Source organism: Aquarana catesbeiana, linkage group LG04 (assembly GCF_042186555.1).
Source record: "Aquarana catesbeiana isolate 2022-GZ linkage group LG04, ASM4218655v1, whole genome shotgun sequence".
Lineage (NCBI taxonomy): Eukaryota > Metazoa > Chordata > Amphibia > Anura > Ranidae > Aquarana > Aquarana catesbeiana.
In genome coordinates, this window is record NC_133327.1 from 517478866 (window position 1) to 517495262 (window position 16397).

At 43.6% G+C, this 16397-nt stretch overlaps 1 protein-coding gene across 2 annotated transcripts in view; it reads right to left on the reverse strand.

Moving 5' to 3' along the window:
- FAM89A (family with sequence similarity 89 member A) overlaps positions 1 to 14795 on the reverse strand; it is a 39158-nt gene extending 24363 nt beyond the window's left edge. Inside the window, exons 1-3 of one of the 2 annotated variants that reach the window (XM_073627765.1) lie at positions 14504 to 14795; positions 13562 to 13718; positions 354 to 646 (exon numbers count right to left, since the gene is read on the reverse strand). In XM_073627765.1, the coding sequence (XP_073483866.1) occupies positions 354 to 602 (249 nt within the window). In that variant the 5' untranslated portion in view covers positions 603 to 646; positions 13562 to 13718; positions 14504 to 14795. The remainder of the gene's footprint in view (positions 1 to 353; positions 647 to 13561; positions 13719 to 14503) is intronic. The other variant, XM_073627763.1, reaches the window with a different exon arrangement.
- Positions 14796 to 16397: the final 1602 nt, after the last annotated feature.

Here is a 16397-nt window from a genome sequence, read left to right on the forward strand (position 1 = left end):
ACACTTTTATACAAGCTGTACACTCACTACTTTACATTCTAGCAGTGTAATTTCTTCAGTGTTGTCACATGAAAAGATATAATATTAAAGATATAATATTTACACAAATATGAGGGGTGTGCTGACATTACATTGAATCGTTAGAGGTCAGCTTGCCCATCATTCTTGGGGAGACGTCTGCCTGTGGCCAGGGTATGAAAGGACAAAGCCAAGTAAACACACACAAAAAAAAAAAAAAATCCTAATAAAATCTAATAAAATTGTCCACTATTGCACATGTTTTTATTAGAATTGGAAGGCTTTCCATTAAAGAACATAAAAATAAATAAAACAGAAAATAAAAGTTAACTTACCATCTCTTTCCTAAGCAAAGCCAACGCAGCATCAAGGTTGGGCGGCTTTGGTATTGAATGAGTGCTGCCACCTGAGCCTCCACGACTTAAGTCATCCTGAATACGGGACTTCTGTGCATACACTCTCTCCAGATCTCTCCACCCTGAACCACCACTTGAATTGAGAAGACCACTAAGGCTCTTTGGCAGTGGAGGCAGGCCTTCCATACAAGGTGTCAAAGGAGCAATGGCTGCATGGGAAGCACTCATCACTTGCTCTATGAAAACTTCAAGGTCTCAACCAAAAGCACTCCCTAAATAATAACAGAAGACAGAATGCATTAGGCTTTTCAAAAAATGGCAACAAAACCCAACACAGATGGTTACAGAATCTACTCCTTACATTACTGATATCTATGATTAGGAAGGCATTTATAAAAAAAATCATAGTGCCATGATGTCATTTTTCTGTAGACCACTGAATGTTAAGGTGGCATTAAACCCTCAGTTTATTGAGCACTTTCAGCTGCTGATTTACTGAGTATGCAGCTTCTTTGTTTTTTAATCCTTCCAACAGTTTAAAGAGGAGCCCCAGGATCCCCTAAAAAACACTGTCGTTGCTGACTTTTAATATACAGACACTTACCTATCCGGGGATCAGCCAAAGTCCTCAGCTGAGCCTATTCTTCAATTGGGTTTGGGTGCTGGCATTGTAAGTAAGGGAAACAGAAAGTGTACCCTTGCGGCTTCACAATGGTTTCCTACTGCTCATGCGCGAGTCGTGCTGCACTTTGTGAATGGTCCTGCAGTCTTCTGAGACCTGTGAGGTGTCCCAGAAGGCTGAGGGGGAAGGTGGAGGTGAAGTTCAAGCTCAGATCACTCTGACGCATCTGACTGGAAGTGGTAGCGGGTACCTGTGAAAACCAGGTACCTGCTCCACCCTCCCTGGCAAAAAGTGGTAGTGTGTGGGGGGGTGTGCAAATAAGGGTGAACTTTCGCTTTAAGTTGATGACAAGACCTCTGCCCCAGGTTTCCTGTGTTAGAGTGGTTTCTTTCTCTTGCAGCATTCTTTGAAGTCACCCTTGCATGCAGGGACTAGAGTTATGTCTCCCTACACTGTGTGCATCAATAAAAAACACACAACAGTGGAACAGCAACCAAATTTGTGAACAAACCTCAAAGCCCCGCACCTTACAAAATTAACTAAAAAGTGATAAATCTGGAGCACATAGCAGAAAAGGGCTTCCACGGAGGTTCAAATATATATTTATAGAAAAGGAAGAAAAGCATAAAAATATATATATTGGACTCTTATGCAGCTAACTGCTACATTCACAGCAGCGAATAGGGCCATTTGCGAATAGTAGTGGCAGGAATCAGAGATTCCTGCTGCGGCCGCCGGCCCTGTTCACTAGAATGACAGGTTGCCAGTGGTTGCAGCTGTTCTGTAATCTGCGATGAACGTTGCTGGATGCACAGGTAATCGTGAATAACTGTGGCCACAGGTAGCCTGTCATTATAGTGGAACTGCCACTATAATCCGCACAGACCAGTGTGAATGTAGCCGAACAAACATATTTTAGTACATATAAAGGAGTTACAAAAAAGGTATACCTACTGAGACCCTAATAACTCTAAAAATGATTGTCACAAAAATAAATACATTCTAAAATATAGATCAATATATCAAAAGGCTTATACCAAACATATTATATATAAATCCCCTTCCCGCCAAGCGTACGCAGATGTGCGTACTCGGCTTTCGGGGGTTATACTGAGATGATGCCTGCAGCTGCAGGCATCTTCCCGGTATTATTTTTTTAGAGCCGGCGATCAGCTTTCCAGGTATAACAACCGACTCGGCTGTTATACCGGAGGAGCGGGAGGAGACGTCCCCCCTCCTGTCGCTCTTACCGGGCCTCGCGTTCCATCGGGAGGCCCGATCACCAATCTGCTGCCTCCGGCAGCTAGTGACAGTCTGGAATTAAGCCGTAAGTGGCTTCGTTCCAGCCTACTAATTGTAAACACGGAAGCGACGTCATGATGTCACTTCCCATTTACTCGGCTGCCAATGGCGCCGGTTTAAAAAAAATATACAGTATTCAGAATCGACGAAAACGGCGATCTGAATACTTTGAAGTGCAAAGGAGGGATCGGGGGTCTTTTAGACCCCCGATCCCTCCATAAAGAGTACCTGTCACCACCTATTACTGTCACAAGGGATGTTTACATTCCTTGTGACAGCAATAAAAGTGATCAAAATTTTTTTTTAAAACACATTAATATAAAAATAAATAAAATAAATAAGGAAAAAAAAAGAAATTCTTTTAAAGTGCCCCTGTCCCCGCGAGCTCACGCAGCAAAGAAAAAGCATACGGAAGTCACGCCTGCATATGTAAACGGTGTTCAAATCTCACATATGAGGTATTGCCGCGATCATCAGAGCGAGAGCAATAATTCTAGCACTAGACCTCCTCTGTAACTCTAACCTGGTAACCGTAAAAAAAATTTAAAGCGTCGCCTATGGAGATTTTTAGGTACCGTAGTTTGTCGCCATTCCATGAGTGCGTGCAATTATAAAGTGTGACATGTTTGGTATCTACTTACTCAGCATAACATCATCTTATACAAAAAAATTGGGCTAACTTTACGGTTTGTTTTTTTTTAAATTCATGAAAGTGTCCCTTTTCCCAAAAAGTTGCGTTTAAAACACTGCACAAATACCATGTGATATAAAATATTGCAACAATCGCCATTATAATGTTTGGGGGCTCCAAGTAATTTTCTAGCAAAAAATACGGATTTTAACTTGTAAACACCAAATGTCAAAAATAGGCTTAGTCACGAAAGGGATAAATAAAAAGGATGTAGTAATCATATAGCGGAGGTGCTGGTATATCTTTGTTTTTAACTTGTGTTTTGTGTCTTTATATGTAATAAATTCTGCATACTGCATATTTGAACTTCCATGGAAAACCTATTAAAGTAGAAACACACAGCCCTGTAGCCTAGGGTGGCAAGGCACTCTCTGCTCCTCCCTCCTCCCCTCACTGCACTGTGAAGGTCATAAATTCAGGGAAGCAGCACTGCAAGAGCAGATGTCAGAAGCATTGAATGTTCTAAATGCAAAGGGATGGCATAAGAATTTTAACAAATAGTTTACTGGGGAATGTTGTTTTTTTTTTTTGTGCCCAATGTGTTAAGGTACGAAATGCGGAGGGTTTAATACTACTTTAATACAATCCCAATTATTAATCCAGGAATTAATCCGAATACTTGTGGTTAGGATCGTGTGTTACATTACTTCTGCAGAGTGTCCATCAGAAACAACGTATGATATCTATACATGTTATGTCTGATTACAACAATATAGACATACACTACAAATCAGATTAAGACCTCTACGGATGACTAACACCCAGCAGGCCTCTTGCAGTTGATTCAGGAAACCAGTGCAATTCTGTGGACACTATGTACGCTCTGCAGACATCTGACTAACAAATCTTAGAAAAAGACTTCTCATCCGGATTAGATATTCCTGGCTGATCAGTAATGAGATCAGGCTGGTGCTAGGGAGGTCTTCTCAGTGCACAACAAGGCAATACTTGGCTGAAATAAGCAAGCATGTTTATGTCCTGATCCTTCTGCAGAACTATCCAACCGCCGACTCAAGTCTTCAGGTACCTTGAAGAGAATTAATGTTTTGTACATATATCTGATAAATATGAAGTATTGACAATTAATATTACAAAGTCTATTAACCAGCCAGCAGATGGATCATAGTCTCAAGTAAACCTGTAACTTTGCCCATTCAGCACTCCTCTTCTGTGCAGATACTTTCCTCTCATTCCTCACTACCCTGTTCGTCAGGACACATGTTCCTCCCCACCCTGAAGTATGGACTATTTCCAAAGACACCAGTGTTCTGTCAAAATAGCCAATTCATCAAGATCTCCAATTGTGTCACTTCCTGTTACTGTAAACATCAGTAATTGGAGATTTCAACGACTTGCTGTTTTAACACAACACCGGCAACCGTATGCACTCCGGTACACGGTATTATGAGTGGACATGGTTAGTCCGCTCCGATACTAACCAACAAAATGGCCGCCTCCAAGGCTGCGGCAACTTTTTCCTTGTTGCCCGCTGTTGTGTCAAAACAGCAAAGTGTTTGTGTACCGGAGTGTATACGTTTGCCCCGTGTTGTGACAAAACAGCAAAAGTCGTCAAAATCTCTGATTATTGATGGTTTACAGTAACAGGAAGTGACGTAATTGGAGATCTTGATGAATTGGCTATTTAGGCAGAACACCGGTGTTTCATCAGATTAGGTGACCCATCAGAATGTGAAACGAAGGTGACGTTCCGTCGTCGCCATCTTGCTACACCCCGCACTCCTCCATAGTAAGGATACACTGAGAAGGGGGAAAGCGGACATCTTGTTACACCAACCAGAGTGTTGCATTTTACACTTATTTTTAACAGTAAAGTGAGTTTATATAGTGAAATACAGTACTTAGAACTCCGTCTCACTGGTTAGATGTTGAATTTTAAAAGAAGCGGCAAGCCTGCTCATCTCATAGGTTTGCTAATCTGACAGAAGTTCACTGCTTTTAAAATTCAACATCTAACCAGTCAGACAGAGTTCTAAGTACTGTATTTCACTATATAAATTCACTTTACTGTTAAAAATAAGTGTAAAATGCAAAACTCCGGTTGGTGTAACAAGATGTCCGCTTTCCCCCTTCTGTGTATCCTTACTATGGAGGAGTGCGGGGTGCAGCAAGATGGCGGCGACGGAATGTCACCTCCATTACACATTCTGACGGATCGCCTAATCTGATGAAACACCGGTGTTCTGCCTAAATAGCCAATTCATCAAGATCTCCAATTACGTCACTTCCTGTTACTGTAAACCATCAATAATCAGAGATTTTGACGACTTGCTGTTTTGTCACAACACGGGGCAAACGTATACACTCCGGTACACAAACACTTTGCTGTTTTGACACAACAGCGGGCAACAAGAAAAAAGTTGCCGCAGCCTTGGAGGTGGCCATTTTGTTGGTTAGTATCGGAGCGGACCAACCATGTCCACTCATAATACCGTGTACCGGAGTGCATACGGTTGCCGGTGTTGTGTCAAAACAGCAAGTCGTTGAAATCTCCAATTACTGATGTTTACAGTAACAGGAAGTGACACAATTGGAGATCTTGATGAATTGGCTATTTTGACAGAACACTGGTGTGTTTGGAAATAGTCCATACTTCAGGGTGGGGAGGAACATGTGTCCTTTTCCTACATCCACTATGCAGGGTCTGAGCACTCTCACATAGTGTAGGGGAAGGTCCTTAAAGAGGAACTGCATTCTGCTCACATAATTTGTAATAAAAACATCTTTGCCATTCTGAAGCTTCCCTCCAACCACGTTGCATATTATTTTATATATACTGTGATTTTGTACTTGCCAAATATGCTGCAGAAATCTCCCTCCACTGAGTCTGGCTGCAGCCATTTTAACTATGGGCAGCTGAAGCTGCTGCCTGTTCACTTCCTGGACTTAGACACACAGAGGCACACCTCCAGCTCTGGAGCTTTCGTTGGCCCTCTTATGACTCACCCCCCCCCCCCCCCTTCCTGGCAAACTCTCAGGAGAGTTAAAGAGAGAGAGCTGTGCATGAAATCATAAGTCTAGGCTTTTTACTAAGCAAGAAACAGGAAGTGGGCTGTATAAGATATTTACTGGAAGAAAAAAGTGTTTTACTATCCAAAATTTAAAACAAGGGCAGAAGATTTTAATAGATGTAACATTGAAAAAAGGTCTGTTTAACTCTAACCTCAGGTCTTTATTCTTGGGGGTCAAGGAACATGGAAGGGGCAATGGGGGGAGTGCAGACAAAGTAAGTAAGAAGAAAGTAAGAAGTAGTCACCACTAACATGGCTATCAAAAGAACCCATCTTCTTGTTCTGAATTGTCAAAGGGGTACATTTATATCCCTCATCAGGTGGTAGTAATCAGCTGTGTTGTCACTTTAGATAACTCACAGTGCTATGTGAATCCTTTGTCATATATTGTTTATTTGTAAAATAAAGATTGTGTTTGATTATGAAGTGGTTCTTAAGGCAGAATTTTTTTTTATCTTAATGCATTCTATACATTAAGGTAAAAAAACTCCTGGCTGCAGCACCCCCCCCACCCCCCACCCCCCACATTGTACCAACCTGAGCCCTATCTCAATCCAGCGATGTGCATGAGAGCTGCGGCTTTCATTGGTCCATTCACAGGAGCATGGCTTGGGAGCAAATCTGCTCGATTGACCAATAGCAAGAAGCTTACCATTGAGGGCACTCGGCAGGGAACTAAAAAGAAGAGGAGAATTGGGGCTTCTCTGTGCAAAACCATTACACAGAGCAGGTAAGTATAACGTGTTTGTCATTTTAAAAAATGACAACCTTTACAACCATATGTTACTTTGTCAGGAAAATATCCAATTCATAAACAAAATTCTGACACACACATGAACTGGCTTTTGCTATATATTGTGCACAGGCCATCGCAATCTGGAGCTCTGGAGGATTTCTTTATACTGTATATACACAGAATCTCCCTAACATTCTGTTCCTGCTTGTGAGTCTTTACTGAGCTACAAGGGAAATTTCCGACACCTTTTGCAATAGGAAGTTCATTTTGCTGAGATACTTCCTAGGGCCAACGACAACATTTTTTATTACACATGGGGGCATATTTAAACAGCAGTGAATGTCATTTTCTCTGATGGTGAATCAATCACTGTCAAACACCAGGAAGATTCACCTGCAGTGAATGTCTGGTAAATGTCAGATTTTATGCTTTATAAATATACCACTTAAACCGATCAACTGAATACTCCCATTCAAAAATCAGTGAGGGCTCATTCACACTAGTGGTTGGGGGCAGCAAAACCCTGCAATTGAGCCGCCCAACCGCTCCCCCTTTAACAGCAGAGTCAGTGGCCAGGGGTATAGACATGCCGCAGCAGGATATATTCCTTGTGACTTTTGGAAGGCACTAACACTGTCAATTGTAATTGGGCCAATCATCTGCAATGGGGGCATTCCCCACCCCTGAGATGTGCTTATACAAGGGCCGTGTATATGTGCAATTTCGGGGCAGGGATTGCTTCAGCCATAGATGATTGGCCCATTACAAGCGACAGCTTTTGGAGAGCCCAGCCATGTGAGTTTGGAAGAGCCGAACACACTCGAGCTCAGCTTTTCTGACAACGATTTAAAAGACAGGAAGTGGGAGGGGCAACACAGATAAAAATAAAAACGTTCTTCTAAATTACGGGAGGGCTAGAACCCCAGTCAGGTTTTTTTTTACTCCTATCTGTGGTCTTTGTTGTGAGATACAGACTCCCTTTCTGTTTGGTAAAAACATTGTCAGCAGGATAGGAAATGAGGGTAAATCTCTCTATAGCTGGGTTTACACTGGGAGGTTTTTTCTCTGTTCAACCAACAGGTTGAATGCGCTGTGCAAACTGTTGGTGCTATATAAACCCTGTATAATAATGAAAAAAAAAAAAAAACACGGTTACCTGTATCCACACAAGCAAGGTGATTGCAGCGATCTCCCCTGCTGCACTATTGTATATTGACAGCGAGGACTCCCCCCGTTAGACTACAACAATCAGAGCTGATCAAATGCTCGTTTCAATCTTGACCGTTTGAAAGATACCCTGTACAACCACTTTCACCTACAGGTAAGCCTATATTAAAAGGCTTACCTGCAGGTGCTTGAAATATCTCCTAAACCTATACAGTTTAGGAGATATTTACTAAAAAAAAAAAAAACGAGCGCTGATGTCATCCGCGCATGCGCCCTTTAGAAAGGGCACATCGTGCCGTTTCTAATAGGGGTCATGCCGTGACTGGCGGCTCCCGCGCGCATGCACAGGAGTGACGTCACGTGACTCCGGCCAGTCAGAGAGCCGGAGTTCACAGCCCCGGAAGGAAAAGGGGTGAAGATGTACGCTCCCTGCTCGTGGGGACAACGAAGACATCGTGGGCTTCGGTTTCAGGTAAGTGACACATAATGGGCTACTATGCGATGCATAGTAGCCCATTATGCTTTACCTTTGCAGGGAAATAAAGAGGAAGTAAAAACCCACCAGGGTTTACTTCCTCTTTAACGATCAGCTTCTGTTGAACATAGAGAATTAGGCCTGGTTCACACTGGTGTGGCATATGCTCTGACATTGGGAGCACATGTCTCATGATACGTACAAATTAATGGTTCCCTACAAGAGCTGTCTTAAGACCCCTTTTTGCACTGGGGCCGCCGAGCGTTGGTGGTAAAGCGCCTCTCGTTTTGGCGGCACTTTACCGCTGTTAAGTGGCGCTTTTTTTGGCAGCTAGTGGGAGCGCTTTTAACACCCGCTAGCGGCCGAAGAAGGGGTTACGACGTGTTGAACACTTGCTGCGGCGCTTCCGAAACGCTTTTCAGGCGCTTAGGATGGCGCTGCCCAAACAGCACTTCCAAACCTACCCACAGCTGCTGCTTGCAGGACTTTTCCTAACATCCCACAAGCGCACCGCCCCAGTGCGAAAAGTCATACGAAATTAATGGGAGGCGGTTTTCAGGCGCTATTTCTAGCGCTAGAATGCCTGAAAACAGCTTCAGTGTGAAAGGGGTCTAACTGGTCCAACACAAGTCGGTCTGACTTTGAAAAAGGTTCCTGCACTATTTTAGTCCGTTTTCAGCCCATTCAATATAATTGAAGATAAAAGTCGGATTCTTGTCCTAACAATATGACTTGTGACATCCGACATGATTACAGCAGCAGGAAAAGGAATTTATGTCACACTGGGATTGTTTTGATTGGTCAAAGGCCAAGCTGACTATCTCAAAATCGGAGAAAAAAAAAAAAAAAGTTGCGTCGTACCGGTGTGAACTCGGCCTGACACATGGATCGAAATTAGCCTGCTTCCTGATGCCATGGCCACATTTTGATACCCGTATACCCAAGTTTACAGAGCCCGGACAGCAGTAAAAATCCATTAGGTTTTAAATCTTGCTCACTCTAAGTAGAAAAATAAAATTGGTTTGGCATAAAATCTTAAGGGCTCTTTCACACGGGGCAGATCAGTCATGATCCGCCCCGTGAACACCCACTTGCTCAGCGGGGATTGCTCCGCCGATCCCCGCTGAGCAGGAAGATGACAGGTCCATCGCTGTACGCTGTGCAGCGGCGGACCTGTCAGAGCGCCGCTCTCCCCTATGGGGGGGATCGGATGATGACGGTCCGTAGTGTCCGTCGTCACCCGATCTGATCCGAAAACGGATGGAAAAGTAGGTTTTTCCTCCTCACACTTTTCGGTTTGGAGCGGGTCGGATGTCAGCGGACATGTCACCGCTGACATCCGACGCTCCATAGGGATGAATGTATGTCCGTTTTTCATCCGAAAACGGAAGGATGAAAAACGGACATACGGATCGTCCGTGTGAAAGAGGCCTAAGTGTATGTAAGCCCTAACAAACCAATATCTCTTATTTGCTCCCTTTTTTTAGTATGCCTTAAATCTGAGTATTATTATACAGGATTTATGTAGCGCCAACACTTTGTGCAGCACTTTACAACATGAGGGCAGACAGTACAGTTACAATACAATTTAATACAGGAGAAATCAGAGAGCCCTGCTTGTTAGAGCTTACAATCTAAAAAGGGAGTATGACTATGTCCCTGGACATCTATGATTTCGCAAAATAGTAACACCTACAGATATTTCCTTTTCCTGTAACTTTTGCGCAAACCAATCAATATACGCTTATTGCGATTTTTATTACCAAAAATATGTAGAAGAATACATATCGGCCTAAACTGAGAAAAAAAAAATAGCTTTTTTTGAAAAAATTGGGGATATTTATTATAGCAAAAAAGTACAAAATAGTGTGATTTTTCTTCAAACTTGTCGCTCTTTTTTTGCTTATAGCGCAAAAAATAAAAACCACAGAGGTGATCAAATACCACCAAAAGAAAGCTCTATTTGTGTGTGTGTGTGTGGGGGGGGGAACATACATTTTGTTTGTATACAGCGTCGCACCACCGCACAATTGTCAGTTAAAGCGACGCAGTGCTGTATCGCAAAAAATGCTCTGGTCATTGAGCAACCAAATCTTCCAGGGCTGAAGTGGTTAAATGAATCTGAACAAGCAATACTATATTTTCTGAGTCATAATCATCTCAGCCCTTACAAGGACATTAGAAGAAAACAGTTTCATCATTAGAACAAAAGAATAGAATTAATAATGCTACATGTCATCATTACTGAAACTCTGAACACCCTGGAAATACCTCTTGACCTAAATGAGGTTGGAGCGGGCTGGCCTTGGTTGCAGCCTATATACTCTGCCGTAGCTGTGGACGGTGATCACTGGAAGGAGGCCATTCATAGTCTAGACACGCCACCACCGGTGACTGCTCCTTTTAAGACCACTCACTGCTCATTGTGAGGAATTTGAGTCATGTTAGATTAACTCAAGTGCAGCAACCATAAGAGAGGAGACACGGAAACATTTCCGGAATAAAGATGAACTCCAGGCAAACATCCAATTTGATACTTGAAATACATACATAAGAGTGGTTTTACCTGCCGAACGATTTCTATTTTCTGTCTTTACAAACCTGATAAGTCCCTGTGTACGGCAATGCAGGACAAGAGGATTATCATTACTTTCTATGTTTTACTTTCTATGCGTTTTGGAAAAAAATGACGGGTACTTCTTTGGTGCAACAATGTGTAGTTTGGGCTTCCAATCAGATGCAGCAGCTATTCGGGTATTCTGTCAGCCTCTGGTGATGGCTGTCAGAAAACAATAGCCACAGTGAGGGATTCATCTATCTACACTGTATACTGTAAATGGAGGAATTTTTTAGGTTTCCTTGGCTTAGCCCTCAATGCAAACGATTGATAAGTGTATGGCGAGCTTTAAAGTATACTGACTGATTCAAATCGCACCCCGAGGTCTCCAAAAGTAGTACAGAAACTACTTTTGGGAATCTGTGCGGCGCCGCAAATGCGGCGTGCCACCGATTCGGATGGTGCTATTGCCAGCAATTGCCGCTGATTTGGCATGCGATTTGACATGTCAAATCGCATGCCAAATCGCTCCAATGTGACCTGGAACTTACACTCCATATTCAACCCAGATATTTACACTGAACCTGTCAGGGAAAAATTGTCCACAAAGGTCTAACTGCAAACTAGAGTAAGGCTCGATTCACATCTATGCAAGTTGCTTTAGAGCGTTTCTGCAGTGCTTTTTGCGGTGCTTGCTGCGTTTTTGAACATGCGGTTTTGCCGCGTTTTGCTTTTGTTTTTTTTACAGTTTTTTTTTTTAATACTGTATACAGTGTTAAAAAAAAAAAAAAAAAAAAAAACGCAAAACGCAGTAAAAAAGCGGTACTTGCGTTTTTGGATGCGGGATCATTGAATTCTACTGCATGCAAAACACTGCATTTTGTATGAAAAAAAGTCCCCGACCCTTTCCAAAAACGCAGAGCCACAAAAATGAATTGATGTGAACATGTTCCATAGGAACCCATGTTAAAAAATTCCCATGCATTTCTGCAAAATGCATAAAAAAAAAAAAAAAAAAAAAAAAAAAAAAACGCACTAGTGTGAATAGATCTTAAATACTCATCTATCCCACTGCCCGCACTGATACACTCTTTTGAAGTCTGTTGAGAAACTGAGACTTCTGTTGCATATAGAGTTAAATTACTTTGTCTTTAAATAAAGTTAAAAAAAAGAAAAAAGTTGTTGCAACAAAGCATTGCTGTAAGCATACACGCCATCACACGATTAATATCATAATAAGCACCACCTGATGTGAATGGGCCCCTTAGAACCTCTGTCAGGTTTTTATTGCCATCTATTTCTCTATTGGGGTAGATTTACACAATCTGTCCTGCTGACCATTGCCACCAGGGCTGAGCCACGGTTCACACTATTGTGGTGCGGGAAACTGCAAGTGATTCGGACAAGAGTCGCACCGCATTCCTGTTCAAATAGTAGGTGATTCATTGCAGTGAGATTCGAGCCATTAACTTTGTATGGCTCAAATCGCACGGCACACGCATGAAAAAAAGTGCAGACACCTTTTATTTTTCACACTGGAATTGGAACACATGGGTGTTCAACACCCATGTGATCCGATTCAGTCAATCGCACTGCGTTTTGCAAATCATTTTTGGGGTGTTGATCACTTAACATAGACACCTGCAGCGGTTTGTATGAACGGAGTGCGATTGTGATGCGGTGTGGGAAACTCACAGGAATCGTCGCGAATCCCGCACTCTATCAGTATGAACCGGCACTAGCAAGTGATTGAAAAATCCGAAACTTTGAGTTGTCAATAGACCAGGAAGAGAGGGGAAATCTTCCAATAGGGCACTTTTTCTGGTGACAACTGTCTAAAGCTGGTAATACACATACAGATTTGAACAGAAAGGGGGGGGGGGATGGGGATCAGATTCTCACAAAAATCAGATTCTTTCATCCATGCTTTAGGCCCTATTCACATTTGGCAATATAGAATCATAGGCAAAAATTGCTGCAATTCTGCCCACTATTCCAAATTGTATGGCAATTGCTTTAAAATGACATGCGTTTGGGTGCAATTCATTCTAAAAAGCACCCCAAACATGGTGCAATTTTCCTGCAATTGTCACGTGACATAATTGCACTGCAATTGCGGCAAAACGTGCCTTTAAAAATAGCGGGAAGTTTGTCGCCTAAAAAGGAGCAGGAGCTTCTTTTGGGCAACAAACGCACATGGGGCAGCCAATTTAAGTGAATGGGCTGCCCTATGTGTGATGCGCAAACATTGCAAGCGGCAACTCGAGTTCCTGCTACATAAAATGTGAATGTGGTCTTAAAGCGTAGGTCGATGATTCTGCCGCTGCAGCTATTGATTTTTTCCTATGCTGACTGTCAAATAACCAGAGTAACGGCGGCATCTGATTGGAAGCAGGCATTGTACCGCCGACAGTTTTCCACCTGGTCCCTTGGATTTTTCAACTGAAGGATGTCGGGCGGGTGGCGGCCCATAGGACCACTCACTGAGCGGATTTCAGCTGGTTCATCGGGAACTGAATAAAATTCAGATAGGTAGTTTATGGCCTTTTTATAAAAAAATGAATAGGTGAACTAACACTGTACACCCACCCGACCCTGCTGTACTTACCTCTGTGGGTGAAGAGATGTCAGTGCCCACGCAGCTGGTGCAGCACTCTTGGGATTTGAAATCTTCTCTTCTCCCTGTAGGGCTATCAGGCCGGATAAGAGAGATGCTTGGTGTCAGTGGTGACCAATCAGAGTTGCTCTGATCTGTCCTGGAAGCCCTGCAGAGAGAAAAGAGCGAGGGATTTTAAATCCCGGCACTGGCTGCGTGGGCACTGACAGCTCAGTACCCATGGAGGGAAGTACAATAGGGATTGGGGCTGGAGAGGGTGTACAGTATATTTCAGAAAAAATGAAAAAAAAAAAAAAAAAAAAGGTGAAAAACTTTACGATGCGATTTCCTTCACTTTGCAGAGAATAACTCTCATTTCCTGTTGTGTCCACAGAACAGGAAGCAAAGAGAAATCTCCCGAACCGGACACAGATGGCAAGAAAACAAAACAAACAGAGATTTAACACTTCCCTACTTAAAAAAAAAAATATATATATAATAAAAAAATAAAAGTTTTGGCTTTTGATGAACTTTAAAAGCGGCACAATCCAATAGTACATAGCGTACCTCGACTTTTCCCGTCGTAGCGCAGTAAACATCAGTTTATGTCAATGTTGTGCTGTATTTATGGGACCTTTTTATTGCTTTGTAAATTCCTGGCAGAAGGTTGTTTGGATTTCTCCTGGCCCACAGATGAAGGATCCGCCAGAAAATGAAACATGTGTTTCCTTATGTTTACTGTCACCAGGATCTAACCCAACACCTTATGACACGTCAGGAGCCAGCTGAGCCCAATGATCCTACACCGGTGGGTTCTAATGACCTGGAGCCCACCTTCATAGTAATGAGAGGATGGGGCGCTGTCACCAGGACACAAAAGCCCTAAATCAGCATTCTATAACCCAATCCCCTACACAAAGCCAGGCGTGCTGCCCTTCTGTGATGGACACTTACAGCTCCTCCTGGACACAGCTGGGCAAGGCTTTGTCTGGGATCCTCTGAGGTTAGGGAGATGGCTGTCTTGTGTCTGCTCCTTCTTTAGTCCTCTTTGTCCTCCTTCTTCCATCCAGCTCTCCCTCTCTCCTCCTCTGTCCTCACCTCATCCCCTGGTGTCCCCCTGTACTTGTAGGGCACAGCTTGCTGTGTTGTCTCTGCTCACTCCTCCAGTCTGGGATGTGTGTGGAAGGAGGAGAGCTGCTGATGTGTGTGGAATGGGGGAGGGAGGGAGTGTGCTGAGCTCCAGAGGGTGGGGGGACTGAGCTGTTGGTGCAGGGAGGAGGAGGAGGAGGAGAGGAGGAGGAGGGGTGGACTGTCTCAACTCCAAAACCCAGCCAGCAATACTCTCTACAGTGCTGTGCTTGGAGTAGAAACTTCTCACATATACAGTGCTGGACATGGAGGAGAAACTTCTCACATATACAGTGCTGGACATGGAGGGGACACTTCTCATATATACAGTGCTGGACATGGAGGGGACACTTCTCACATATACAGTGCTGGACATGGAGGGGACACTTCTCACATATACAGTGCTGGACATGGAGGGGACACTTCTCACATATAAAGTGCTGGACATGGAGGGGACACTTCTCATATATACAGTGCTGGACATGGAGGAGAAACTTCTCACATATACAGTGCTGGACATGGAGGGGAAACTTCTCACATATACAGTGCTGGACATGGAGGGGACACTTCTCACATATACAGTGCTGGACATGGAGGGGACACTTCTCACGTATACAGTGCTGGACATGGAGGGGACACTTCTCACATATACAGTGCTGGACATGGAGGGGACACTTCTCTCATATACAGTGCTGGACATGGAGGGGACACTTCTCACATATACAGTGCTGGACATGGAGGGGACACTTCTCACATATACAGTGCTGGACATGGAGGGGACACTTCTCTCATATACAGTGCTGGACATGGAGGGGACACTTCTCACATATACAGTGCTGGACATGGAGGGGACACTTCTCTCATATACAGTGCTGGACATGGAGGGGACACTTCTCACATATACAGTGCTGGACATGGAGGGGACACTTCTCACATATACAGTGCTGGACATGGAGGGGACACTTCTCACGTATACAGTGCTGGACATGGAGGGGACACTTCTCACATATACAGTGCTGGACATGGAGGGGACACTTCTCTCATATACAGTGCTGGACATGGAGGGGACACTTCTCACATATACAGTGCTGGACATGGAGGGGACACTTCTCACATATACAGTGCTGGACATGGAGGGGACACTTCTCTCATATACAGTGCTGGACATGGAGGGGACACTTCTCACATATACAGTGCTGGACATGGAGGAGAAACTTCTCACATATACAGTGCTGGACATGGAGGGGACACTTCTCACATATACAGAGCTGGACATGGAGGAGAAACTTCTCACATATACAGAGCTGGACATGGAGAGGACACTTCTCACATATACAGTGCTGGACATGGAGGAGAAACTTCTCACATATACAGTGCTGGACATGGAGGGGACACTTCTCACATATACAGAGCTGGACATGGAGGAGAAACTTCTCACATATACAGTGCTGGACATGGAGAGGACACTTCTCACATATACAGTGCTGGACATGGAGGGGACACTTCTCATATATACAGTGCTGGACATGGAGAGGACACTTCTCACATATACAGTGCTGGACATGGAGGGGACACTTCTCATATATACAGAGCTGGACATGGAGAGGACACTTCTCACATATACAGTGCTGGACATGGAGGAGAAACTTCTCACATATACAGAGCTGGACATGGAGGGGACACTTCTCACATATACAGTGCTGGACATGGAGGAGAAACT